Source organism: Mesocricetus auratus, unplaced genomic scaffold (genome assembly GCF_017639785.1).
Source record: "Mesocricetus auratus isolate SY011 unplaced genomic scaffold, BCM_Maur_2.0 Super-Scaffold_100021, whole genome shotgun sequence".
Taxonomy (NCBI): Eukaryota; Metazoa; Chordata; class Mammalia; order Rodentia; family Cricetidae; genus Mesocricetus; species Mesocricetus auratus.
This window is the reverse complement of record NW_024429202.1, coordinates 30,792,888-30,818,839: the sequence shown is the minus strand read 5'-3', so window position 1 is coordinate 30,818,839 and position 25,952 is coordinate 30,792,888. Positions and strand designations below refer to the sequence as shown.

Below are 25,952 nucleotides of genomic sequence, written 5' to 3'. Positions count from 1 at the left end.
GGTTTTACAGTCTTAGACAGAGGCCTAGGGAAGATATATTAGCCTAGAGTTTTCAAGCCCTCTTCATTGCTGCTTGCTTAGGCCACTCAGATTGTGATCAGAGGCAGCTTTTTTTGTATTGACAATGAAATCTGTCTTTCAAAGAATTTGATAAGATTTCATTTTTGCCCTATTTGGTCAAATCAAAGATGTAGTTGGGTTGGTGATAAAGGGACAGAGTGGAGGGATTTCACTCTTGTTCTTCATAACTCTGCATTTACTTACTTAAAGTGAAAGTCAGTTTTCTTCTCAAATTATCCTAAAAGGAAGAAAAACAATGTGAAGAATGGTGACTCATGAGATGCCTTAGAATACAGGGGACTCTGGCTCTCGGCTCACAGCAGGCTCCTCTCCTCCTGGGGTGTTTACCTGTGACCTAGCTCTCCATCTTCGTCTGTGGAGGAGAGCGGCCAGTCTGATTCCTGGTCTACCTGTTACAGCATTCTCTTCCTTTCTTTCTGAGACAGGGCCTCACTGTGTAGCTCTGGCTGTCCTTGAACTCACCATGTAGACCGGGCTGGCCTCGAACTCACAGAGCTCTGTTCACCAATGCCTCACGAGTGCTGGGATTAAAGGAGTGTGCCACCACACTCAGCTAAAGATTTATATTTATGTATTTGTTTGCTTATTTATTTACTTTATGTACTTAGACCTTTGGCCTGCATGAGTATCCGCATACCAGAAGAGGGCATCTGAGGTCATAGGACTACTTTTATAGATGGTTGTGAGCTGCCTTGAGGGTGCTGGGAATCAAACCCAGGACCTCAGTGCTGTTAACCGCTGAGCCATCTCTCTCTCCAGCCCCCATTGCAGCATTTCATTCCTTTCATCATTGATCATAGACACCTGAGTTTTGTGAATGGCGGGGTTTCCAGGAGCTGTTGGAAGGACAAGAGTAAAACAATCACATCTGTATGGCTTTCTTTCTGAGGCAGAGCAATGCTGTAGCTTGGGTGTGTTGGGGGGGGTGTCTTCTTTTGTGTAGTACACTGTGTGGGGACATGTCTGTGGGATTTGTTCCATTTTTGTTTCTGTAAGAAAATGGCAATCTGACCACGGAGGCTGTAAGTGGCAATTGCCATAGTACTCAGAAACGCTGGGTGTGTGTACTGAAGGTGTAAGTGTGGATAGGTTTGGCAAGGTCCAACATGAACAATAAGATAGAGGAGCACGGGTGTGATTGGATGAGCGTGGCTAAGAGGGAGGGCTTCCTGTGATAAGGTCGGGAAGAAGGCATGGCACAGCACTTAGGGATGCTGATGCTCTTCATCAGGCTACTTAGGGTTGCTGATGTTCATCAGGCTACTTAGGGATGCTGATGTTCATCAGGCTACTTAGGGATGCTGATGTTCATCAGGCTGAGGCAGAAGACTACATGGGAGGATAGAGTAGAAACGTGCTTCTCAGATGTTCATTCAGGGTCTTTTAGAGAAGTCCTTAAGCTCGGCGCTGTGGAGAACCAAGATGATGTGCCTCCATCCTAGAGAGAAAATGAAAACAGTGCTAGGGAACGTGGGGGGAAGCAGCTGTGTATGAGGGCTGTTATCTATGGTGGGAGAGACAACTGGCATTTCAACCAGACTAAGGTGAGCAGAGACCTGTGAGTGTAAGGGAGCGCTGTGCACTTGAGAGCCGTCCTAGAAATCTAGCTGTGGACATACAGCAAGAGTGGTCTGGGGAGAGTCACAAAGGAGTAGGTCAAGGGGTTCCATGTCGTGTGAAGTGTTCAGGTCATCAAATCTGGCAGAGATTCCTTAAAAGAAAATGAATTTGACAAGAAATGTGCTAGGAAATGATTGTAGAATTTAAAAAAGTGTGTGTGTGTGTGTGTGTGTGTGCACGCACACGAGTGCACCACTTATCTGTGCAGGTGCCTACCGTTGTCAGATCCTCTAGAACTTGGAGTTGCAGACAGATGAGAATGGGATGGTGAGTGTGAGAATTGAACCCGAGTTCTTTGCAGTAGCAGCAAGTGCTCTTAGTGTTGAGCTTTCTTTCTAGCACTCAGCAGAGTTTTGAACAGAAAAGTGACATAATGAAGGTGGTATTTCATTTACCTAATTAAAAATCTCAAAACTATTGTAAAGTTGTTTTTCTCATTATAAAAGTAAAATTAATTAGTTTCAGAAAAATTCAAAAGCCAAACAAACAAACAAACAAACCCAGTTAAATAGGCAAAGAAACAGTCTGCATATTCCCTGTCCCAAAGACAGATTAAGTCACTGACGTTTTGTTCCATGGTGGACTTCCCTTGCAGATGTGTGTTCTGATGACAGCCTGGGAGGAGTTGGGACTGGTGCCAGTCTCTGTACCCCCAATGTAGGCCATGTGCTGCCTCTCATTCTCACTCCGTAGTGTTTACAAAGCACGTGGGAAGTAAAGTCAAAACCGTCTTTGTGTTAGCAGCTCACAAAATGGTTGGGACTGTGTCCTGTCATCCAGCTTCTTTACAGACAGGTGTCTGTGCATCACTAGTGGGTGGGGGTGTTGGTGTTTCTGGGTTTTCTTTTCAGTTTTAGAACAGTGTAAGATACTGTATTGATTCTGTAATCCTAGAGAGAATGAGCTGAGGGGATAGGAGATTGTTTTGTTTTTATCGGTGGGGAAGAGGAATGAGCTGAAGGGATAGGAGATTGTTTTGTTTTCATTGGTGGGGAAGAGGCAGCCCCCCTGTCCTGGTGAAAAAGCAGGCAGGAGACATGCCACCACCTCTGCTAAGGCATTTCTGGGCCCTGAACTGGTCTTTCTCTCTCTCTCATCTTGGCGTTTTCCCTTTTGTTCTTCATGACTTGATGAGAACTTTTCAAATGAGAAGACAAAGACAAAGCTCTTCTAAATTTCTTTTACTTGTATCATTATGAGATCTACAGAGTCCCAATTCAAATAGTTATCAAGCACAAAACATACCAACAAACGTTTAAAGTTGAACTTGAGAGCATTATTTTAGACTCTTTTATGTAGTAGTTCCCTCCCTCCCTCCCTCCCTCCGTCCCTCCGTCCCTCCCTCCCTCCCTCCCTCCCTCCCTCCCTCCCTCCCTCCCTCCCTCCGTCCCTCCGTCCCTCCCTCCCTTCCTCCCTCCCTCCCTTCCTCTCCCTCCTTTTCCTAGCCTCTCTGACTTTTTTTTTTTTTGGAGACAGGGTTTCTCTGTGTGGCTTTGGAGCCTATCCTGGCACCCACTCTGTAGACCAGGCTGGCCTCGAACTCACAGAGATCCACCTGCCTCTGCCTCCCGAGTGCTGGGATTAAAGGCTTGCGCCACCAGTGCCCGGCTAGCCTCTCTGACTTTTACATAGACTTAGAGTTTTGTTTTACTGCAGAATAATGTCAGCCATGGTCTCATGTATGCAGTGGTTCCATAAGATTTCATCGCCTGGTGACATGGTAGCTGTCTTAGTTTTTGTGCCCTGTATGATTTCACATCGACAGAATTGTCTAATGATCCATTTATAAGAACATATCCCCATTATTAAGCAGTGCAAAATTCTCTGTATGTGAAATTGTACATTCACATTTGATACTTTCTCATATGTGTGTATTATACCTGTATAGTTTTGAATCTTCCATTTTCATTTATCATTAGATATCACTCCATTTGCTTTGAAAACAGATTGCTAATGTTCAGTTATGTGAATATACCTCAGTTTGTTTAGCTGTTCTGTTGAGTTTTCTTTCCTATTATTCTGATGGTTACATGAACATGTGCCGTGGTGACCTTTGTACAGAAGGCATTGCATATATTGCTGATGGTTTCTTTAGTTCTTTTCAAACATATTTTATGTGTATGGCATTTGCCTGCATGTGTGTCTGTGTGCCCCTTGTATGCCTGGTGCCCTCTGAGGCCCAAGATGACTTTGGGTTGCCCACAACTGGAGTTACAGATAGTTGTGAGCCACTCTGTGGATTAGGTAATCAAGTCCTGCTTCTCTGTAAGAGCAGCCAGGGTGCTTAACCACTGAGCCATCTTTCTATTCCCCACTAGTAAATTCTTAAAGATGGAAGTATTGATTGGAGGCTGTGAACGTTTATAGAGTTTTTGATAAGTTGTGAAATTTCCCTTCAGAAAGATTTATTCATTTTGGTATCAGAAGCAGCATATAAAATTTCTTGCCAGAATTATCTAGTTTGGGGCCATACTTTTTAGTTATTTGCCCACTTTTTAGGTAAAATGATAATTTTCATTTGCAGTTTTCCTTTCTTGTATTATTGGTGAGCCTCCCCCTGCCCCTTCTTTCCTTTTCTCTCTTCCTTCCCGTTCATGTCCTAACTCCAGCTTGTGATTTTATAATGTATGTATTTATATGTATTATAAGTGTTGCATGTTTTCCCTCAGTTTATCTACTTGTAGGCATGTAGCCAAGGCTGGCCCCAAAGGCAGACAGTGAAGCTAAGGATGGCTTTGAACTTCTGATCCTTTTGTCTCAGGTTTTCCAATGGTAAAATGGTAGTTAGAAACTACTGTGGCATGTTTATTCTTACTTTTTAACCTTGTGGTGGTTTTTTGATGTATAGAAGTATATATTTTTGTTCTCTTTCATTGCTTTAATAACTAGGAAAACCTCTTTTTTCTTCTTGCCTTATGGATTTATTTAGAAATCATGATTCTTTAATTCAATGAGTTGTAATAATTTATTTTTAATATGCGATAAGAAAAGACAAAAGTGTATTCCCCCCTCTTTTTTTTCTCCAAGACAGGGTTTCTCTGTGTAAGAGCCCTAGCTCCTGTCCTGAAACTCTCTTTGTAGACAAAGTTGGTCTTGAACTCAAAGAGAGCCACCTGCCTCTGTTTCCTGAGTGCTAGGATTAAAGATAGGTGCCACCATGCCTGACTGTTTTCCCTGAATATTTTATCTGTTGTTTCATAACGCCACAGTGAGCTTACTGAAAACCTGATTTTATTCATGGCCTACTAATATCATGAAGTTATGTATTAGAAGAGCTGGTGAAGCACCAGTGGGTTAGGATCACATGTGAGTCGTTCTATGACTATTAAATGTAGGAGCTGAGTGAGACAAGTAAAAGTCAGGTTCTTAAAACACAGTGTGACCTGAAGGTAAGAGGGAGACACTAGCCAGGAAAGAATGTGATAAAGTCTGAAAACCAGCACTTAATGTTTCAGAACTTGCTCTGCATTCTTCATTTTGATTAGTATAATATAAATTACCTGTCCCTGTGCATGGAGCAACCAAGAGATGGATTAAGGAATTCAAGGGACTGTGGAAAAACCTGGCTGTCTAGGCCATGTTCCTTCAAGTGTTGCCATCGCTGTTCCATGCCTCTCAACTTAAGAGCATGCCCTGTGGCGTCATGGCATGCAGATAACTTCCATATTTACCAGTTCCCTAGACTTTCAAGGCAACTTAGCATAAAATGACATGCATTGAAGTGCTGTGTACCCAAAGACCCCCAGTGTTTAATAAAGCAGCACCATTCTTTATGTTCAGGGAATTGTGGACACTGCTAAGTGCTGAGGACACAGGGATACCAGGCAAGGTTCTTGCTCATCAGCTGCTTTAGTAAACAGGAAGGCAGAGCTAGGACTGACCCTGGAGCCTGTGACTCCAAGTAGTGCTGCCTCTAGGGCAACCTACTGTCTGGAGTGTGTACTCCCTGCATACAGCCTCCTCAGCTAAGACTGGGTAGTAGATGTGATCGGGTTGTTCTTGTTGTGGGAGCCCCAGGGCCATCTCATTCTTGAGGAGTCATCTGACTGCTCTTGGTGACTTGGGCTGAATCCATGCGATTCATTCTTTGTGGTTTGGGCGCTCCTTGCATACCAACAGGCATTCTGGCTAGGGGGGGAAGTTTGGCTAGTTCTGTGAGGATTTTCTTAGCTAACAGAGTGTTTCCTATAGGATGCTGTAGGGTAAAGTATGTTTTACCGTCATCTTCGTTTTGGTAAACTTGGTGCCATGCTAGGTTGGATTTTGACCTGGGCATCTTTAAAGCATGTTGTAACTTGTACTTGCATGTAAGTGATGCCAGACTAAAATTATTATTTGAAGTTTTTTTTAATTAAAAAATTAGTTTTCGTTTTACATACCAACCCCAGTTCCCCATCACTCCCCTTGTCCCACACCCCCTTTTCATTCTCCATCTACTCCTCATAGGTGGGAAGGTCTTCCTTGGGGAGTCAACAAAGGCTGGGATACCAAATTGAGGCAGGACCAAGCCCCTCCCTGTTGTATCAAGTCTGAGCAAGGTATCCCATCATAGGGAATGGGCTCCAAAAAGTCATTTCATGCCCCTGGGATAGGTCCTGGTGCCACTGCCAGCCCCTCCCCCCAACAGATCAAGTCACATAACTGTCACCTACATTCAGCGGGTCTAGTTAGGTCTCATGAAGGTTCCCCAGCTGTCAGTCCATAGTCCATGGGCTCCCACTAGCTAGGACTTTTCCTGTGGTTTTCCCCATCAAGGTCTTGACACCTCCTTGTTCATATAATCCCTCCTCCCTCTCTTCCACTGAACTCCAGAAGCTCAGCCCAAGGCTTGGCCGTGGGTCACTGCACCTGCTTCCATCAGTTTCTGGATATAGGTTTGTAGGAATTTGAACATGGGTAGAGAATGGGTTGGGAGAGACATTGACTGGTATAGGTAAAGTGCTCATGTTGTAGTTGTATGCTTTGTTGGTGGCCATGAGGATACAGGAGCTGAGGTTTAGGTGTGTAGTGATCCCCAGAGGAATGAACAAGAAAAGGATCTGAGTCCTTCCCAGAGACCAGGAGCCAGGTCCTTGAGGTAGTGGGGAACAACATTCATCCATTAAAATAAAAGAAAACTCACATGAAACAATTATGTTGATGACATTTAATACTTCAAACACTGTGGACTTGAGTGAACTTGTTGAATGAGTGCACGTGATAATTAGATCTGTGTATTGTGTTGCCTTCTACTTTGGTAGCCTGTACATATCTTTTTAAGGGCTCTTTTATGGGTGCTAGATCAAAAGCTTCACATCTTTAATTCTACATTGATTCTTTATTATGCAAAGTATATTTTAGTATCACTCGAAACTGTATTTTAAAGAAAAATATTTCTTTCTTTGATATTCTGATAAAAATGCACCAACATTACAGTCTAGAAAGTCTTTGCATGCTAAACAAATTTAAAAAAGAAAAATTAGGTGTCTTTGAATTTTTGTATTGGTGGAAGCTAGTCCATCTGAGGAAACTTTTAAATAATTCTGAAATGAAAAGAGATTGGTATGTTTGAGAATAGAGACTAGCAATAAATCTGTTCTACTAATTTTGTTGGCTAGATTTCATGTCTGTTTTATTTTTGACATGTAAGCCTATATTCAAAAGAATAAGAATTATGTTGATAGGGTAATTCTTTATTGTTTGTATATTCTATATAAAACAGTGTTTTGTATTTTTTTATCTTACATTACTGTTCAGTGTAGTTTTTATAGGTTGCCATAGAATCATTGTTTCTATGTGTGTTTTCAGATTGACATGTTGAATAAAGAAATTGATTTTCCTTGGCATAAAACTAAGTATAGAGTCATGCAGGGAAAACCTTTGGAAAACAAATAGAGCAATCCCCCTGTCAATGCTAATGTGTCAGCTTTTCAAGCTCCTTGCATGAGTGGAGTGATAAGCAATCTAAGAACAAGGATTTGGTATTGATTCTCCAGTCTCAAGTAACAAGTTACTGCTTCACTTCTTATTGAGAATTAAATCAAAATAATTTGGTGCCTATATTATGTCTTGTGAGAATTCCTTTGCATGATTTATGTCCTGCAGTGGAAGAGTAGTTAGATGTTGAGGAACCACAAGACTTTACAGCTGTGTAACTTTTTATCTGTATACAAATAATGGGTGTAAAGGTTCTTAAAGGTTGTGTAGAACAATGTTACAGAATCTGCATTTTTGTTAACGCTGATGAGTCCATATAGATTCTTTTGTCTTTAAGAAAAATAGTGAGTGAGAAATGCTTATTTGTTAGGGACGCACAGACCATTTTGCAGATCAGAACTGATTTTTACTTGAAGATAATGTGAGAAATAAAAATTCTGTACTGTTTAAGATCCTCACAATTAAAATGGGAAATTTTAGCGGGGCACTCCATGTCACAGACATGTCTGATAGTATTGTTTTTGAGAGTAAAAATTCATTTTCAGAATTTACCACTTGATAAATGACTTAATTTCAGAGAAACTTAAGTAATCAGCAATACATTCTTGTATAGTTGGGATGTTAAAAATAAATACAGTTAATCTTAAATATTTCTCTTAATGATTCCTCTTACTCCCAAGGTTTAGAATAAAGTTTTAATTTAGTTGTGTTATTATTTATTTTTGGTTTTGTTGTTGGTGGTGTTTTTGAGGCAGAGTCTCACTCTGTATCCCAGACTAGTTTGGGGCTTACTATGTAGCCCAAATTAGTCTCAGACTCTTGGCATTCTTCCTGCCTTAGCTTTGTGAGTGCTGAGACTAAAGGCCTGGCTATTTCTTTTTCTTCTTTTGAGATAGGCTCTTATGTAGCTCAAGATGGTTTCCAGGCTACTAGGTGGCTAAAGATGACTAACTAGAATTCTTATTCTCCTTCCTCCATGCTAATGGCTATTCCTAACTTTTGTCATCACCCCCATCATCCCTATCCCCATCATCATCATCATCATCATCATCATCATCATCATCATCATCGTCTGAGCTACTGCCTCAATGTGTAGCTCAGGCTGGCCTTAAATTTACAGTCCTCCTCCTTCCTCTTTCCTCTAAGTATTGGAATAAATGTATGTGCTACTAGTGCTACTATGGCCACCTCAAAAATTTTATTTTTTAATAATGAGGTTTATTTCTTTTCCATACACACAAATAATATGTTGGTGTGTGTTTTTTTTCCTCAAAACAGGGTTTCTCTGTATTGTTTTGGTGGCTGTCCTGGAACTCGCTCTGTAGACCAGGCTGGCCTTGAACTCACAGAGATCCTCCTGCCTCTGCCTCCCGAGTGCTGGGATTAAAGGCGGGCGCCACCAACACCCGGCTGATGAGTGGTTTTTTGAAAGGAAGCTCCACATCTGAGCTTACACATTTGATAAAAGAAGTCATAAAGATATGGTGCATCCAAAGGTCTGATATACTTGTCTCCAAATGAGTTCTAGCAGTTGTATGTAGAATTAACATTGAACGTTGGCAAACTGATTAATTACAAAGTAAGCATTCAACATACAAAAGATCAGGAATGACAAGCTAGTCTTAGAAATTCATTGAAGGACTTATTCCATAAGACTTTATTAAATATACAGTAACTGAGGCATGTAGTATTGGTACAAGGATAGATAGGCTTGAAAAGGATCTTCTCATGTTGTTTTTTTTTTCTCTGTGTGTAGGTGTGTCATCTGTCTGTCTATGTGTAAAAGACCTGACATACCAAAGTTGGCTCGGCAGAGCATAGAGGGCATGTAGTCTTTGCAAACATTGGTGCTTAGTCAGTTGGATGACCATATGGAGAAGAGTTAACAGTAGTCTCCATAATGCATCAGAATCAGCTTCAGCCCACAGCTGCAGTTGGCTGTGCACAGTGTGAAGCAGCGGTCAGGTTCGGTTCAGTGAGTTGATTGGAGCATCAGCAGAACACAGATCACTGATCAAATTGTACAGAAAGTTGTAGAACCTCAGAACTCTCCCTAGGCATCCTTCTAATCATCATCCTTATCCCTCTCCAGAGGTAGCCATTACTGTTCAATCCCAAGACTATAAATTACAGTTACTTTGTGCATTTAGTTTGTACACCATAGAGATACAATTATATAGTAGGTGTCCTCTCCTGCTTTTTTCATTCAGTGTTGCATTATCACATTTATTTATGTTGTTATATGTAGCTGCAATTCTTAGAGATTACAGAGTGGTGCTTAAGGGCATGGGATATCCACATACATCATTTGGAGTTCTTTTTGCACAGGAGACTCATCCTGTCTCTTCCTTACCCCATTTACTTATCTCTTTAATAATTTGTTTTTGTCAGTGTACTGATGGATATTTATTTTATGCTTTAGGTAATCTAGTACCACTTCATTCTGTTGTTCAGATTTCTCTGGCTTTAGATACTAGAAGATGTTTCTGCTGGCTCCTATATCCCCTTAATATTTATCCTGTATTGTGGTAGCAGTGTTATTTCTACCAACTTCTTGCTTTTTGCACAGCAAGGTAACTCAGACCAATCTGTTTTTTTTTTACCCTATTCCTAAAATTTGCTAATTATCTAAATAACCCTAATTCTTTTATTTGGATAATGGTGTTAGAATCTGAAGATCTGAGGCCAGACACAATGGTGCATACTTGATAATCTCACATTTGGGAAGTAGAAGCAAGAGGATCTGATGTCAGGAGTCAAGGTCATCCTCAGCAATGAAGTGAGTTTTAGGCCAGCCTAGGCTGCCAGAAACACTGTATCAGAAAAAGACAAAATAGTATCTGGGAAGATGGATAAGAGTACTTGCTGTGAAGGCAGGAGGACCTGAGTTCAGATTTCCAGTACCTACATACAAAACTGGATGTGGCTACACACGTGTGTGTGTGGGGGGGGGGGGGAGTCCTTGTGCATTGAGAAGGGGACATCATGGAGACACAAGGATCACTGTGGCTCACTGGCCTGCCAATCTACAGTCTATCCTGATCATCAAGCTCCTGGGTAAGGGAGATACTCAGTCTCAAGTAAGTCATAGAGTGATAGAGTAGGACATTGTACCCTGGTACCTGTTCATGAGTGTATGGGTGCTTACTTCCATGACTGTGCATGTATACTTCCCATGCACATATGCATAGGAACTAAGATCTTGGTGCTAAGTGTCATGGTTAATGTTTATTTCAGAGTAGTTTTTGGTTAACACAAAATGGGGGTTCCATTTGTGTGTGTGTGTGTTTCGTTTTGATACTTTGTTTTGATTTTGTTTTTTTAAGGGGAGAGGGGAGAACAAATCAGAATATGAGGTTGGGTAGGTAGGATCTAGGAGGAATTCAGAGAGGAAAGAACATGATCAAACTATGATGTATGAAAAAACATTAAAAAAACTCAATAAGTAAAATACAAGGGAAGAACTTGCCAACTATGGTTGGAACATTTTGAGAAGGTACTTTGATCCCGACCACCAAGGAGATCTACCTCTGAGTGTGTCTGTGAGGGTATTTACATAGATGAGTAATGATGAGGAAAGGCCTACCCTGAGTGAGGGCAGAACCACCTCATGGAGGGGTCCCACACTGCATAAAAGGGCAAGAGGGAGGAAACTGTTTGGGCACGGTGAGCCAACTGAAGCTCTTCACTCTGCTGTCTGTGTCAGGATGGACTAGATCCTTTCAAACCACGAGCCAAAATAAACTTCTCCTTCCTTGAATTGCTCTGGTCAGGTGTTAGGTCACAGCAACAGAATGTGTATTGCAGAGCTGTTTAGCCCACAGTGCAGGGGTACATGTATTCATTCATTCATTCACTCACTCATTTATTTTCTGTTTTTGGTAGTCACCCAGTACTCCTTTGTTGTGCTGCTCACATTGCTGTAGCTTTAATTCTCCTTGTGCACATACCAAAACTATTTCAGCATGTAACTGTCTCTCTGTATACCATGCAATATTTACCAACTCTCTCCCGTATCTGTTGTGGAAGCAGTCTCTAGGATTTCTCATTTGTAAACAGCAACCATGTTTATTAGACACGTGCTCATTCCCCATTCTCCTGGCTTCTGTCTCATTGAGTTTGAGTATTTTGGTACGGTGTATGTGTAGAATCATCCAGTCAGTCTGTCTGTGTCTGGCTTAGTTGACCCAGCATACTGTTGTCAAAGCCCATCATACTGTATGCACCGTGAGACCCTTGCTGACAGAATGCCATAGGCCACTTGGCTTGAATGGTAGTGACTTGTTTTCTTCTGGCTCTGAAGGCTGAAGGTTTAAGATCAAGATGTCACGAGGCTCGGTTTCCTTTGCAGTCTGTGCTTTTGGCTTGCAGGTGGCTGGCCTCTTGCTGCTTTCGCACATGGCCTTTGCTCTGTGTGCTGGCATCCCTGGTGTCTGTGTCCAGATCTCCTCTTCATATAAGGACACCAGTCAGATTGGATTAGAACCCACTCTGACAACTCCATTTGAACTTAATTACCTCTCTGCAGCCATGTCCTGAAGTCTTGTAGAGCCTCCAGCATGTGCTTTCTGGGACATGGGACATAGTTTATCAGATAACATTGTATAGCTCATATCAAAATCTGATTTCCTTCTAATGTTGAGTATTATCCCACTACATGGATAGTCATACTTCTTTGATCCTTAGGGTGGCTCCTGATAATTGGCTGTTGAGTCACGTGGCTGTGCACAAGGGTATGCATCTCTCTACGACCCTGCTTCCAATGCTTTTGGATATGTAACCAAAAATGTATTGTTAGGTAACAACATAATCCTGTTTTTAATGTTACGGAGACCTAGTAGCTTAGCCATTTTACATGGCAATGACAGTCCACAAGGGTTCTGGTTTTTCACATCCTCACAATCACTTTGTTAATTTGAGAGTAGCCCATCCTAATGAGTATTAGGAATAATGCATGTCCAAGATAAAGAAATGTGTATACAAAAAAGGTAATAAGGTTCATATCTTGTATGGCTCAGGAGTAACCGTTAGTAGCATTTTTAGATTTTCATCTGGGTAAGTGTTTGTGCCTATATAGCATATATATTCATTGTAAATATAGTCACTGCATCATTTCAACAAAACTGTTATCCTCTTTCACTTTTTTCCATTTAACATTGGGCCTTGCATTTCCTATGCCATTGAATACTGAAGTACAAGAGTTTTTATGGCTCTATAAATAATGATTTAATTATTTTCTGATTATTGCACATTGTATTTTTCTAATTCCTTTTGTCATATATAATATTTTAGTGAAAATGGAAGGACTTAAATCCATATATTTCTGGCAGTTTACTTAGTCTATATTCCTAAGGAGAGATTTATAAGGGTAAAGGTTCTAGAAATATGTTTTGGGTTAAAAATTATCTTCAGGAAGTTTTTTTTCTGATATTTCCTGTCAGCTGTGTGGGGATACCAGTGTCGCCTGGCACTGAATACTACTAATTCATTTTAGAAAATCTTTCCAATAATGTAGGCAAAAATGGTTTTACCTTTAAAAGAATAGATGTATTTATCTGATTATCAATGAAAATATGTAACTGTTGGTATTTATTATCCTTTCAAGAATTCAAAGCATTTTGTAATTTATGTGACTAGATGATGACATGTTGAATTTTTAGAACTACAAATATTTTTACGGAGAAAGAAGGAGAGGCTGTTAATCTTAACCGTTAAGAAAATGTGATATGCTCAATGTTAATGCTAGAGTGGTGTTGCTTTATTGATGGCTTCCGTGGTATGTAAGATTTGTGGACACTAGTCAGTGACAACTGCACAAAATATAAATATTTGGTCAAAGGAAGTGCACTGTAATCTCAAGAATAAGTTACTTTGATCTAGAAATCTGGTTTACTACTTATTGACTTAGTAGAAATTGTTCATTCTCAAATGATAAACAAGGTTTGACTAACTGAAAGATAAAAGAGATGGCTTCATACAAAAGCTGAAAAGTATTGATGGAATTATAAAGATTGGAGAGATTTGAATGGTAGAGTGGCCAGGCAGGGAGTAGCAGCCAGTTAGTCTGTAGCTGGGAGAGTAGAGTCCAGAGTTCTTAGATGCCCTCGTCAATTCAGAAGCCCTAGGTACCTGGTGTAATCTTAATTTTCTTTTTTCTCTCTGGGAAGAAGGAGACAGGTTGAGTTCATGAAGAACTGATATCAGAAGACCTACTATCTTGTAGGTCTTTGGGGGGAAACGTTGATTATGTCTCTGAAACCCACAATTTGTTGGAGTAGATGCAGCTTGAAACTATTAAAGATAAATATAGTGACTTTTCCCCCTCAGAAGATGTATACCTTAGTACAGAGAATAAGGATGTCTTTGAACAGCATAGTATTCGTTTGGAGTTAAAGTCTACAGGTAACGTTTGTAGAAAGAATGGTTTAGGTCATCCTAAATAGGCTGGGCCTGGTACAGAAAACAAGGATTCTGGTCTTGTGAAGCACATAATCCTATGGCATACTTAAAAACAGTTACCTTAATTTTGCGTCGTACATGTTGCTAGTTCAGAAGTCAGAGAGCAGATGAAGATTCACACCATCATTGATATTTTAAAAACGGTACATTGATGCATAAAGGCAGTGAAGTGCCTATACAGCCTCTAAGAGAAGCAGAGTATAACTCCTCCCTTCCAGTGCTTCATGCTTCTTCTCAGAGGTGTTGTCTCAAAACCTTCAGGCACAGACTATTTTACATAAAAGACTCTGTGGCAGCTGTGTTCTTCCACAGCGTTTTTGTTTTTCAGTTAATATGCATTTTGGATATTTCGTATCTTCACATTTTAAATCCATTCCATCCATGGCTACATAGTTTTCAGTTGTGTGTAGCTCTATCATTTCTTAAAGGTTCCCTTAAGATTGGATAGTTAATAAGTTTTAAATTTGCTTTTGTTTTCCAATTAAAATGTAACACTGAAGTGAAACCCTGCATGTGCATGGTATATGTTTCTAAATATTATATCAAGGTCTGTATTTAACGATGGGCTATCCAGGTTACTGACTGAGATGGGTGAGGGTTTTCTTTCTTCATGGTGAGTGTTTTAGTCACCACTTATCCAGGCATTAGTAATATTTCACTTTGACAGAGCACTTTGATGTTTTCACATACCACTGTCCATTACCTCATTTGCTTCCTAGAAGCTGGTCGATGGGTGGATTAGTTTTATTACCTGTGCTTGACCAGGAGGCCTTAAGGCACAGAGTGGCTTCTGGCTTGCCCATTCCTTGGTGGTGACTGGGTCTCCTCATTCCAGGCCCAATGCTAAGTTCTTTTAAAGTGATTCAGGACCTTGGTGATTATGGGCCTACTGATAAGAAATGTTCTGCTTTTATGGGACTCTTCTCTATTTTCCCTCTTCTCTGCTTCCAAGTCGTTTGCTTCTTTAAGAAGTCTTATAATTTTTCTCCTGCTTGGGTATCTTTTATCCAAAATGCATGGTAGAAAAAAGTGTTTAGATGCCCAGTTTTTAATTCAGAAATATTTCTGGATGTAGTAAGGAGATATTCTAGGGATAGGACATAACTGTGACATGGAATTCATTTATTTTAGGTGTACCTTTTACACATAGCCAGGAGGTAATTTTATACAGTACTCTTAAGTACATGCATTTTGACTATGACCTATCATTTGAGGTCCAGATAGAGCTGGCTTACAAACATTTTCTGATTTTAGAATGTTTTAGATTATGGATTTTCAGATTAGAGAAACTCAACATATAGTATGCTTCCCATCAGGAAATTATGCTCCATGAATACATTCAGACTTTTAATTTAAAAGAACAATATGACACTTCTGTGGTCTTTGGTCCAGACTTTTAAAGCTGTAGACTCTGGAGTTCTAGAGAGGAAAACCCTGAGAACCCAGATATCTGAGAAGCCAGGATAGAAGCTAACAGAATTGGTGGCCTCCCACTGACTGAGCAGAGGACTAAGAGGCCAGAGATCAAAGAGAGGAGAGAAGTGAGATGGGATATTATCTCTTTCCTGACTCTGCATGTGTAACACGCTAGCAAACACCCACCTTGCCTACTTTAGATTGCCCGGCTCTTGTTAAAAGTATCGTGTTTTTGAGGCAGAAGCACCCTCTTTGTAGACCCTTTTTACGGTCGTAAATTTATCCTAATACCACAGAGCTGTTTGTATCTACTGCCCCCTCCCTTAAACTTACTTTGTTGTGTTTAGTTGTGTATGGGACACAAAGAGAAGTGGAAGGAACAGCAAAGAGAGGCAGCAGAGTAGACCTCAAGTCCTCTCTACGGCTTCTCTTGAAGAGTTGTGATCATTAACGCCATGCATGGGTACCCTCTCCACATACGATGTTGGTAACGTTCTTGGGATCAAACAAGGACTTCTGTGATAGATCACTTGTCTCATGGGCGTTGGGAATGTGTAAGTGAGGCATCAGCTATGGGAAGACCCCTTGCTTTGCTGCCACTGTGTTATATGGATATTTAGAATTAATCATCTCTACTGCCTGTAGCACAGAATGAGTTATAGAGCCACAGAGTTCAAATGATTCATACTTCTTGATGTTTTTTCCTCTCAGTCAAGCTCAACTGAATGTAGAGTTTTCACCACAGGAAGCCAGAGAAATGTCCTCCACGGTACATATGTGGAGGCTGTAGTCACAGACAATTTCTTCATTGTTAGTTGGTACTTTGCATGTTATAAGTGTTGCATATTTTTTGAATTCAAAGTAGAGTATTTTAAAGCATACTTCCTTTTAAAAATTGCCATAGAATAAGAATCCTGATTGTAATGATTTTGTGCTTTGGGAAAACCGTTGAAAATTTCTAAACCTCACATTTTTAAAATTACTATCGATGAAGAAAGGTCTTTATCTGCAAACTGATCATAATGATGTTTATAACACATGGATTTTATTTCACTTTTGTATTTATATGGTCGTTTATTAATTTTTTTAAACAGTGCTAAGTGCTATGCAATAGGTTTGCAGAGAGGGTTAAATACGATAGCAAGCGTAAACTTCCTTAAGAAGCTCCTAGCACCAGGCAGCTGTTCAAAATCACTTGTAATAAATATGATTCCATGATTGCTAAATTCCAGAATCATAAAGAAAATTTTAGGACTCCAGGTCTGAATGGGTTTTAGTTGTGTTTGTTTGAGTTGTGTTATGCCTGTGAGTGATGTTTGGAAAAGGAAGGAGATAAAAGAAAATATTTGTTTACCACATATTTTTATAGTTTTTGAAAGAAATTTTCAGTGCTCACTTTGTACCAGGGACTCTAGGCACTGACACAGTCTTATAGGTCAACACAGATGGGCTGAGGAGGGAGCTAACAGTGTTGTGGGGAATTCTGCATAAGAATGGTAGTTATGAAGATGCAAATTTCTTGTAGGACAAAGATACAAATTTCTTTGGATATGCTGGGATGAATTTGGTCATATTCTTGGAGAAAAGTTTGCTAATGGAAATATTTGGGCCCAGGGTGAGGTGGGCTGATAGAGAGCAAAGGTATCCAGGGTACTCAGGCTCCTGTGGGCTTTGACATAGAGACTAGGTGATCACAGACTGAAATTGGGGTGAGCAGTGGGTCAGAGTCCAGAGTCCACACCCAGTCCTGAGGGTAGGGCAGTGGTGTTATCACTCTGCTGACAAAGAAATATCATTGTGGCTTTAGTGTTGGACTAGTCATTTGCTTTACTGCAACAAAATATAGGGGCAGCTAAATGCATGATAGAAACAAAATGCTTACGTCTTGAACCAGAGCAGAGAGAGGAGAGGCCCGTTAATGCTTCTGTTGCCCTTTTAAGGGCTTGCTATTGATGATCTGCTCTTTTCAAAGTTCCACAACTACCTGGTGACACTACCCTGAGGGACCAAATCTTTAACAAGTGGACCTAGGAGGAACGTTTTAGTTATACTCAAACCATAGTAGATAGAGAGGGACATTTGATTGTGGCAGGAGGAAGAGCTAGGAGACCGATTAGGAAGTCTCACTATCATTACCAACACCACTCTTACTGCCCTTTCACTACTGACCTGGGGGACCGGGGCGGGGGGGAGGCCCTTCGTATTTCCACCTTAGTGCCCAGAAGCCTGATGTACTTGAAGTGGCAACCTGACCATCCTCATATCCCAAAACCTGAGGCACTAGGTCCTGACCCAGAGTGGCCAAGACAGTGAGTATGTGAGCAAGCATCCTGGTTAAAACACAGGCGTGCTGTAAGACGAGACACATCTGTAAATTTCCCTTCTACTTCCTAGAAACTGAAATTGAGAAACAAGCTGTAAAGTGGAGATGAAATTTAACTGATCATTTGCTGGAGGAAAAATGATTTATTGGCTCGCACATGCACATCCCTGAGAGGAAGCATCCTCCTCCATCCTCCTCCGCGTGGGCACCAGTGATTGATAGCAGCTCCTTGCCGCTGCCAGGGCAGGAACTCTTGGAAATAGCATAGTAGGGACTTTGCAGGAGAGTCCTATTTGGCTAAGTTACTGCTTTTGTGAGGTTTGCTGCATCTTTATATTCTTCCAAGGAGAAGATGGTAAATCAGTGTAATTGCTTCATCCCAAGGCACTTTTATACTGTGAAGGAAAAAGGTCCTGTTAAGAAACTCAAATTAACTTCTGCTGGTTAGACTATATGGAAAGCCTCTTTGAAAGCTGCATGTCATCCAGCCTGGCAGTTTATTTATCACGGAACAATTCCATTAGCGCCTGACACTTGTTCTCATGGCATGGAGGCTTAGGCTCCCTCAGGAAAAACAGTTAACCCTTGGAAATGCAAAGCTGTCATTTATCTGTCATCTCTCTGTTTCAAAATTCACTGGAGGTTATTTATGAGAGAGATTTGAAAGTCTTTATTTCCAGGGAGATAGAATGGAGTTTGGACCCAGAAAATGATCAGTAAAAACCTGGTAGAACGTGTCCCATTCCAGGTTGCAGCAGCAACTCTGCTGCGTTAGTCACAAAACGCTCTTATTATGGTATTATGTAATTTCTAAGAAATTCCATGTACAGAATTCCACCCTAAGAATGGGATAAACTAGGGAAATGGGTTTAAATTAAAGCTCTTGAAATCTGGGGATGTTCAGGGACTAGATATTAGATCATGGCTAGTGTTTTTTTCACTTGAAGCGAGGTAGGGCTTTTTTTTTTGTGTGTGGTTTTCTTTTTTTCCCTACAGAATTTGCAAAATTACATCCATCAAGTAGCAGGCCTTAAAAGAATGAACAGAAATTGTCACTATTTGAAAATTAACACCCCTCAGCCTGGCATTTACTAACAAAGGATGGGGGCACCATTTGTCAAAGCTTGTCAGGGGGCTGTCCCCAGGGAGGCAGTGCAGTGGAGTCTAGGAATTCTATGTCTGGTGCCAGACTGCCGGGCTTCTAACGGCAGAGCTGCTACTGGCTGCCTGTGGGATGGGGCAAGTTAGTTAACCTTAGAGCCTCTTGTTTTCTTCATTGGAAAATGAGGATAATGGTTCTTGGGAGTTTTGAGATTATTAAATGAAATAATTCATGTGAAGTCCATTTGGAGTAGCTGTTGTTATTGGAAAATTTAATACAAGTCAGATGTGTCTGGGAAGATGGCATAGATCACCTTCAGATTTACTTGGGATATTTGTGGGTGGTTTGTCTAGGTATGATGTTATAGTTTCTCCCAACATACGGTATTGAGGTGACTCAGGTGTAGAGTGCCTTCAGCCTCATTGCTTTTCTGCAAGAGCAGTCAGAGGACCTAAGGCTGAGGCCTATAAATGCTTCCAGAGGATTCCCTCAAGACTGAAGATAATAAGATGGAGACAGTCTTTGTGCTTGGAGACAAACAAGGAAGGGGGATACACTTACAAGCTGATGGCAGGATGGCAGGCGGCTTGCATAAGGCTAGCACGGTAAGTAGTGTGAGCACGGAGCTGGGACTACTCAAAGAGGAAGTGAGCAGAGACATACTGGTGGTCTTGGGGGACTTCTGTGTACATTATTGAATTGTTCTCTCTCCTCGGCATGTATGAAACTACTGCCACTGTCACCTTTATTACTTCCCTCACGACTGACACTGTCATCACCACCACCACTCTTACCACTGCCTTCTAACTAGTTACCATCGTCACCACCCTTCACCACCGTCACCATCCTGAAACTCCCACCGTCCGCTCCATCACCATCCTGAAACTCCCACCGTCCTCCCCATCACCATCCCGATACTCCCACCGTCCTCCCCATCACCATCCTGAAACTCCCACCGTCCTCCCCATCACCATCCTGAAACTCCCACCGTCTTCCCCATCACCATCCTGAAACTCCCACTGTCCTCTCCATCACCATCCTGAAACTCCCACTGTCCTCTCCATCACCATCCTGAAACTCCCACTGTCCTCCCCATCTCCAGCCTCAACCACATCACACCCTGCTCTATTCTAGCTTCACTGACCACAGAGAGAGAACAGACCCTTCCTTCCTTGCTTGTTTCTTAGATTTCTCTACTCTTATACAGTCCAGGACCCAGCCCATGAAATGGTGTTGCCCATGGTGGGTTGGGTCTTCCTACAGCCATTAATAATCAAGACAACCCCCATAGATATGCCCACAGGCCAGCCTGATCTAGATAACCCCTCACTAAAACCCTCTTCCCAAGTGATTCTAGATTGTGTCAAAATTAACCAGCACACTCTCCTATGACCATCACCATCTCCTCAACAGGCCTTCTGCCCCTTACTGCCATCTCTTCATTGTCAGCGTCACAACCATCCTCATGAACACAAACCAGAGCCTTAAGGGGCTGTAGCCGGGAGACTTTGTCTTCTTACCAAACTGGAGTTCCATCTCACCTCGACTCCCACCTGTTTAATTGCTTCTCTCACTTGTCTCTGTCCACCACACCTATGTATAGATGGAGGGGATTTACAAGTAACATTTTGCTTTTCTTTCTTTTGGGACAGGATTACTGATCTTTTATTGTTTGCTGTATAAATGACAAAAGGTGGTGATTAAGTTTGACTCATTAAGTCTAAGTTGTTACAAATTTGGAGTGTTTGATTAGATTCCTTAAATTAGAGGAGTCTGAAAGCAGAAGAGTATCTGAGACATGGTCTTCTTGCCACTCTCTTGGTGTCCATGCCCCTGCCAGTGTGCTGGCCTAGTACTCAACTTGTCCGAAAACTGGTCTCCAAAGCAGGCTGCTAAGCCATCTTTGATGGAGAATGTAAGAAGGGGAGAGTTTTCACAGTGTTTTTCATCCTCTGCTTTTGGGGAGGGACCAGAGAAACCTATTGTGAGGGAAGTAGTAATGACAGGCTAGCCGTGGGCATAAACAGGGGCATGAAATTCTGAAAACAGAGTTCTAGCTAAGGAAGTCAGGTTGTTTGCCAAGGGCAACAGTTACCTCCACAAACTCTTGTGTACCGTGTATTCTTGACTGACAGCTGCCTGGGTCTCGCTGCTGTCTCAGCCCCCAAATAACACAGGTGACACTATATTAATTATGAAGCTGTCGACTGTTTGCTATGGTTTCTTAATGGCTAGCCCTGACTTAATTATTAACTCATAATTACTAATATATCTTACTGAGGAGGCAGCCTCATGCGTCATGTCTTCCCGTGATCCCATGGCAACTCTCTACTCTTGATTACATTTCCCAGAGACCTCCTTGACTCCTAGTCCCACCTATCTTGCTTCCCTATTGGCCAACAGCGCTTTATTCATTAACCAATAAGAGAGACATATACACAGAAGGACTTCCCCCATGAGTCTTGAAAGCCACTCAGTAGTAATCTGTGTATCTGTACCACTCAACCCTCTCCTAGGCCCAGCTCAGAGCTTATCTACATCCCCACCCCCACCCCAGTCTGTGTTGTCATCTTCAGTGCCTGGAAGACTGGTACTCACACTGCTGATGATTGAGTTTCTTCTCCTTTCTCTCATTCTGAGACAGTTCGCAGCAGTAGGGGGATGGTCATAGTCCTGATTATCTCCTTGCGTCTGGAATTCAGGAATTGGTTATGGACTGTATTTCTGCTATTTGAAAGGCAGCCTTTCAAACACATGGTTACCAGGCCAACATTCTCTAAAGGACAGGAGCTGGACACTCTCATCTCCTAAACTCAGCTCTTTCCCATTCCCCGATTGACTAAGTTCCCCAGAGGTCCCCATGCTGGGAGCATGGTCTCCAATGTGGTGGTATTGAGGGGCTGGAACTTTTAAAAAGAGTGGGGTCTAGTCTAGATGATCACTGAATTAGAAAGAGGTTGTTATACTTCTCTAGACTCTGGTTAGTTCCAGGAGTGAGTTGCTGCAGAAAGTGGGCATCGATGGCAAGTCCTTTGACTTTCTTTCTTGTGATGCCATCTACTCTGCTATCACATAGCCAGAAAACCTTCACTGCTGATTAAATAGATGGGGTCACCTGACCGTGGACTTTCAGCCTCCCAAACTAAACGGAACTTGTTTCTTCATAAGGAACATGGCCTCAGGTATTTTCTTCCAACAACAGAAAATGATGATCACTGATCCCCAGCTCTGGATACATACCAGAAGTTAGGATGCTTTTCTTATAAACAGTAAAACATGATTTCAGTCAAGGGATGAAGTTGGCTCCATGCAGGCTTTGCTGACAACCTCCTCCATGGGAAATGACAGTTTATTTGGAATGCGCGTTCCTATGTGGGTGGGCTGAACATGGATGAGTCCATCAGGGAGGGAGGCAGCTCTTCCTGGCCAGCTGAGTCTGCTAGGTCAAGCACTGGGCTCAGCTGGCGGGGTTGGCTGTACTCACCAGGGCCATTTCTTCTAGGGAGGGCGGTGTGGGAGAGACTGGAGTATGCTGATGAATGGACCGAATTTTCACGATGACATTGGCGATGCCACCAGCCTTATTTGGCACTGTTTACAATCTGTAATTTTGTTGTTTGTGCTGCAGTTCTAGGTTGTGTGATAATCCTTTGTGTGTGTGTGTGTTAGAAAAAGATAATTTTCTGTTGTTTGGAAACTGTAAAAAATTATAACTGGTAACATACTGTTCTTCATTGTTCTTTTTGCAAGGGAAATAGTGTCTCTTTGTTTCATCTGCCCTGTCTGCTTCTGTGAACCCTGTGTTTGCAGTAAATTCTTCCTGGGCTTATGGACATGGTTTTTAGATAGCTCAGCTACCTCTTGGTTTGGTGGCAGCTGCTCATCTCTTGGGAGACAGATGAGTAAAGTATTTTGGATTTGCCTCTCTTGCATTATGTCCCTTTTGATTGTCTAACTCTTACCCTAAATTCCTTGCCTTGTTCTGTTTTATTTGATTGAGATAGGTATCATCCTCTTGCTCCCACCTTCCAAGAATTGGGGTTATGGACCTGTGTGACCGTGATGAAGAGGTCTTGATTTAGAAAAGTTAACCTAGTAATAGCACCACCCCTCCCTATCTTTGTCTAGCTGATATTGTAAGGACACTCAGTGGACACATGGGTGGTTGTTTGGTTGTTTGTTTTCCCTCAGCAAAAGGAAGAAGCCACCAGGTTCACAGATATTATGGTTACTTAGTTTCATGCCCTTATCTTGCAGTTCAGAATAGATTAGTTTTGGAAATGATGAGGCCTTCTCGTCTGGATGTTTCCTCCTACTCATGTACCGTAACTGGCTTTGGCTTGAGCCCTACATGAGACTTGACTTTAAAGATTAAAATCAAGTAAATGAAGAATAATTAGAAATATTTTTATTAAAGTTTTGATTTTTTTCTTTAAAAAAAACGAAAAATAAGTCTTAGAGGGAGTTGATTTAAAAGGTTCATTTTTCTGGGTTTGCTATGCATTTGTTATAAATAATAAATAACATTATGGCAGTTGACTACCACACTTCTGTGCAAAATAAATAAATGCATTTGGTGATATACATCTGAGGAATATGATTCTTGTAATTTTTATGGAAACAAGGAAAAGCTTAACAGTTGATAGAGATTTTACCATCTGTTAGCCAAGAAGAAACAGCGTAGCGTTTACCGAGCTTAACAGGTACACCGTCCTGCCAGGAACAGCGGTTACCTAAAACTGGTCCCTCATTCCCAGGAAGCTGACCTGACTCTCCACCCGGAGGGGAAAGGTTTTTCTGCTGCTAGAGCAGATGGCCCAGCCCTCTTCACATTGCTACAGAGGCATGGGAGTGAGGGCTGGGAGCTGCCCTTTCACGGCAAGACAGGAAGAGAAAGGCCCTGTTCTGCTGATGCACAAGTGCGGGTCCCTCCTGTAATTAGTGCCAGGTGGACTAGTCAAGCAGCTGTTGTCTGTATGAGCAAAAGCACTGAGCGCTGGTGGGAAGGCGAAGACAGAGACACCCAGGGGGAGGAGCTGTAACACGCAGGTGACTAGCGCAGGAGGGCTGCCCTGCTAGTTGTAATTTTGTAATTTTGCTTTTTGTGCTAGTTAAGGAGGAGTGGATGGGTTGCCTTTGCAAAGTGGAGGCTACAGAGCTACATCCAACAGAGAGGCTAAAGAGAGGGCACCAGGTAGCCGGGCTTTCTTTTTTGTGTTTTCCTTGATGATGTGAGGATGATCCTACACTGGGTCATCACGTGGATGCACAGTATCTACCATGTGATGGCCTGTGAAAGGATAGCAGGCCCATTTCTCCAGTCCCAAGGGTGCTCTGTCCTTTCTGCCAGAAGCCATACTCTGGCCACACAGGCAGAACTACCTAGGGAACTTTTATCTAGCCATGGACTGCATTGTAGGATGGTTTTGTTTTTGTCTCTTCAAACCCAAAGGGGCTGGGAGTGAGGGGTTTATTTAAACAGGAAGAGCAACCCCCTCTCCTCCAGATTTCCTAAATTCCTACCCAACTCTTATTCTGAAACCCTGGAAATAACATTGGGCCTGATATTCACTGATCTGACTATGGTGTGCAACCTCTTGCTTTGGTCTTAAACATTTAAACCTTGTTGCAAAATAAACTATACCTGTTCTTTTCCTCCTCTGCCAATAATCCCGCATGTCTTTGGTTGCACCTCCTATTTGGAGCCCGGTGTGCTTGTGCTGTTTCCCTCAGGCCTTTGAGGGAAATGTTTCTCAGACCTGTACATGCGAAGATACCAATGCAGGCTTGATGGGTCTAAAGCCTTTTCTCTTCTTGTGGTGTTTGTATTTTTTACAGGGGTGAAGACATCCTGAGCCAGAGGAATGATTCTCTAGTTCTGGAATTTCAGTCATCAGCCAGCAGATGCAGGAGGTATAATTTTGGGTGTGGGGGCCTCCTCAGAAGCCCAGCAACCATCCTAAAGGACCACCTGCCTGTTCATCTTGCATAAGGCACTCCATGCATCACTCCAGTCATGTGTGTGGTCAGCTTGGCCTGGCTGAGGGTGGCCTGCATGGCATGTGTGTGGAGGTCTCTGTTTGACAGTTGGCACCCAGGGTGCTACTCCCAGTATGTGCTGGAGAGAAGGAAAGTTCAGATGCATGCAATGCAAGGTTCTATGTTTTTTGTTTTTGTTTTTTGTTTTTTTGTAAGTGCCATTCAAGGCTAGCTTGAAGTTAGAAGTGGATAATAGTCTCTGTTATTCGAAGCCCACTTCATGCCTCTGTATCATAAATCATGTGTCTTCTGTCTCGTCACTGTGTGAAACCCATGGAATGTTTACAGAAGCTGGGGGTTTGTAGGACAAGCACTACCCGTAGCATAGGATCCTCACAGCTTCTCCTTTGGATTAGAGGCTTGGTTCTATGAATGAGTGTGTCGAGGGTCCCCATTGTACTGTTCACTGTCACCTCAGCCATGCTCAGAAAATGACTGTGATATTGGAAGGCTGAGCCTCTCTGTTGGTAGAAGATTTTTTTATGTAAGGACACTGGTTAGGCTCCCAAACCTAATAACTTTGGGTAATGTACTAAGGATGAATTAAAATGCTAATGGTCTCCTTGCTCTGGATAGTTTAGCATTCCCTAATTTTAAATTTAAATTAAATGCCTTAGGGGCAGGAGTAGCCTTGCCAGAAGCATGTGTAGTATCATCTCACAGACAGTGACTTTAAAATATGCCCTGCCACATGGGCCCAACTGGAATGAGGAGTACTTTTTAATCACAGTGCTTTTTTGTTGTTGTTGTTGTTTTGTTTTTTGTGTTCCCTACATCTACATGACACAAACACTAAAGAGGCTATTTAACCTTTAAAATACTATTATTTTCACAAAGTTCTTTTGAACCCACAGATCCTTTGATTTTTAACCTTATGTTAATAGAAGACCCTGGATTTCAGGACGCCTGAGTGTCCTAGAACTTTCTTTTGAATTGCCAACACAGCTTCTCAGTTTGACCTTACACAACACCCTAAGTCAAAGTTATTCCTACCTT

General features: G+C 41.9%; 1 protein-coding gene across 3 annotated transcripts in view; it reads left to right on the top strand.

Annotated features, from left to right (window-relative positions):
• The window catches only part of Aff3 (AF4/FMR2 family member 3), a 471,135-nt gene that overhangs the window by 61,713 nt on the left and 383,470 nt on the right, over positions 1–25,952 (top strand). For 2 of the 3 annotated variants that reach the window (XM_040729441.1, XM_040729440.1), the window contains exon 3: positions 24,756–24,830. The exons of the other annotated variant lie outside the window; for it this stretch is intronic. In XM_040729441.1, the coding sequence (XP_040585375.1) occupies positions 24,756–24,830 (75 nt within the window). The remainder of the gene's footprint in view (positions 1–24,755; positions 24,831–25,952) is intronic. 3 annotated transcript variants of the gene reach the window in all.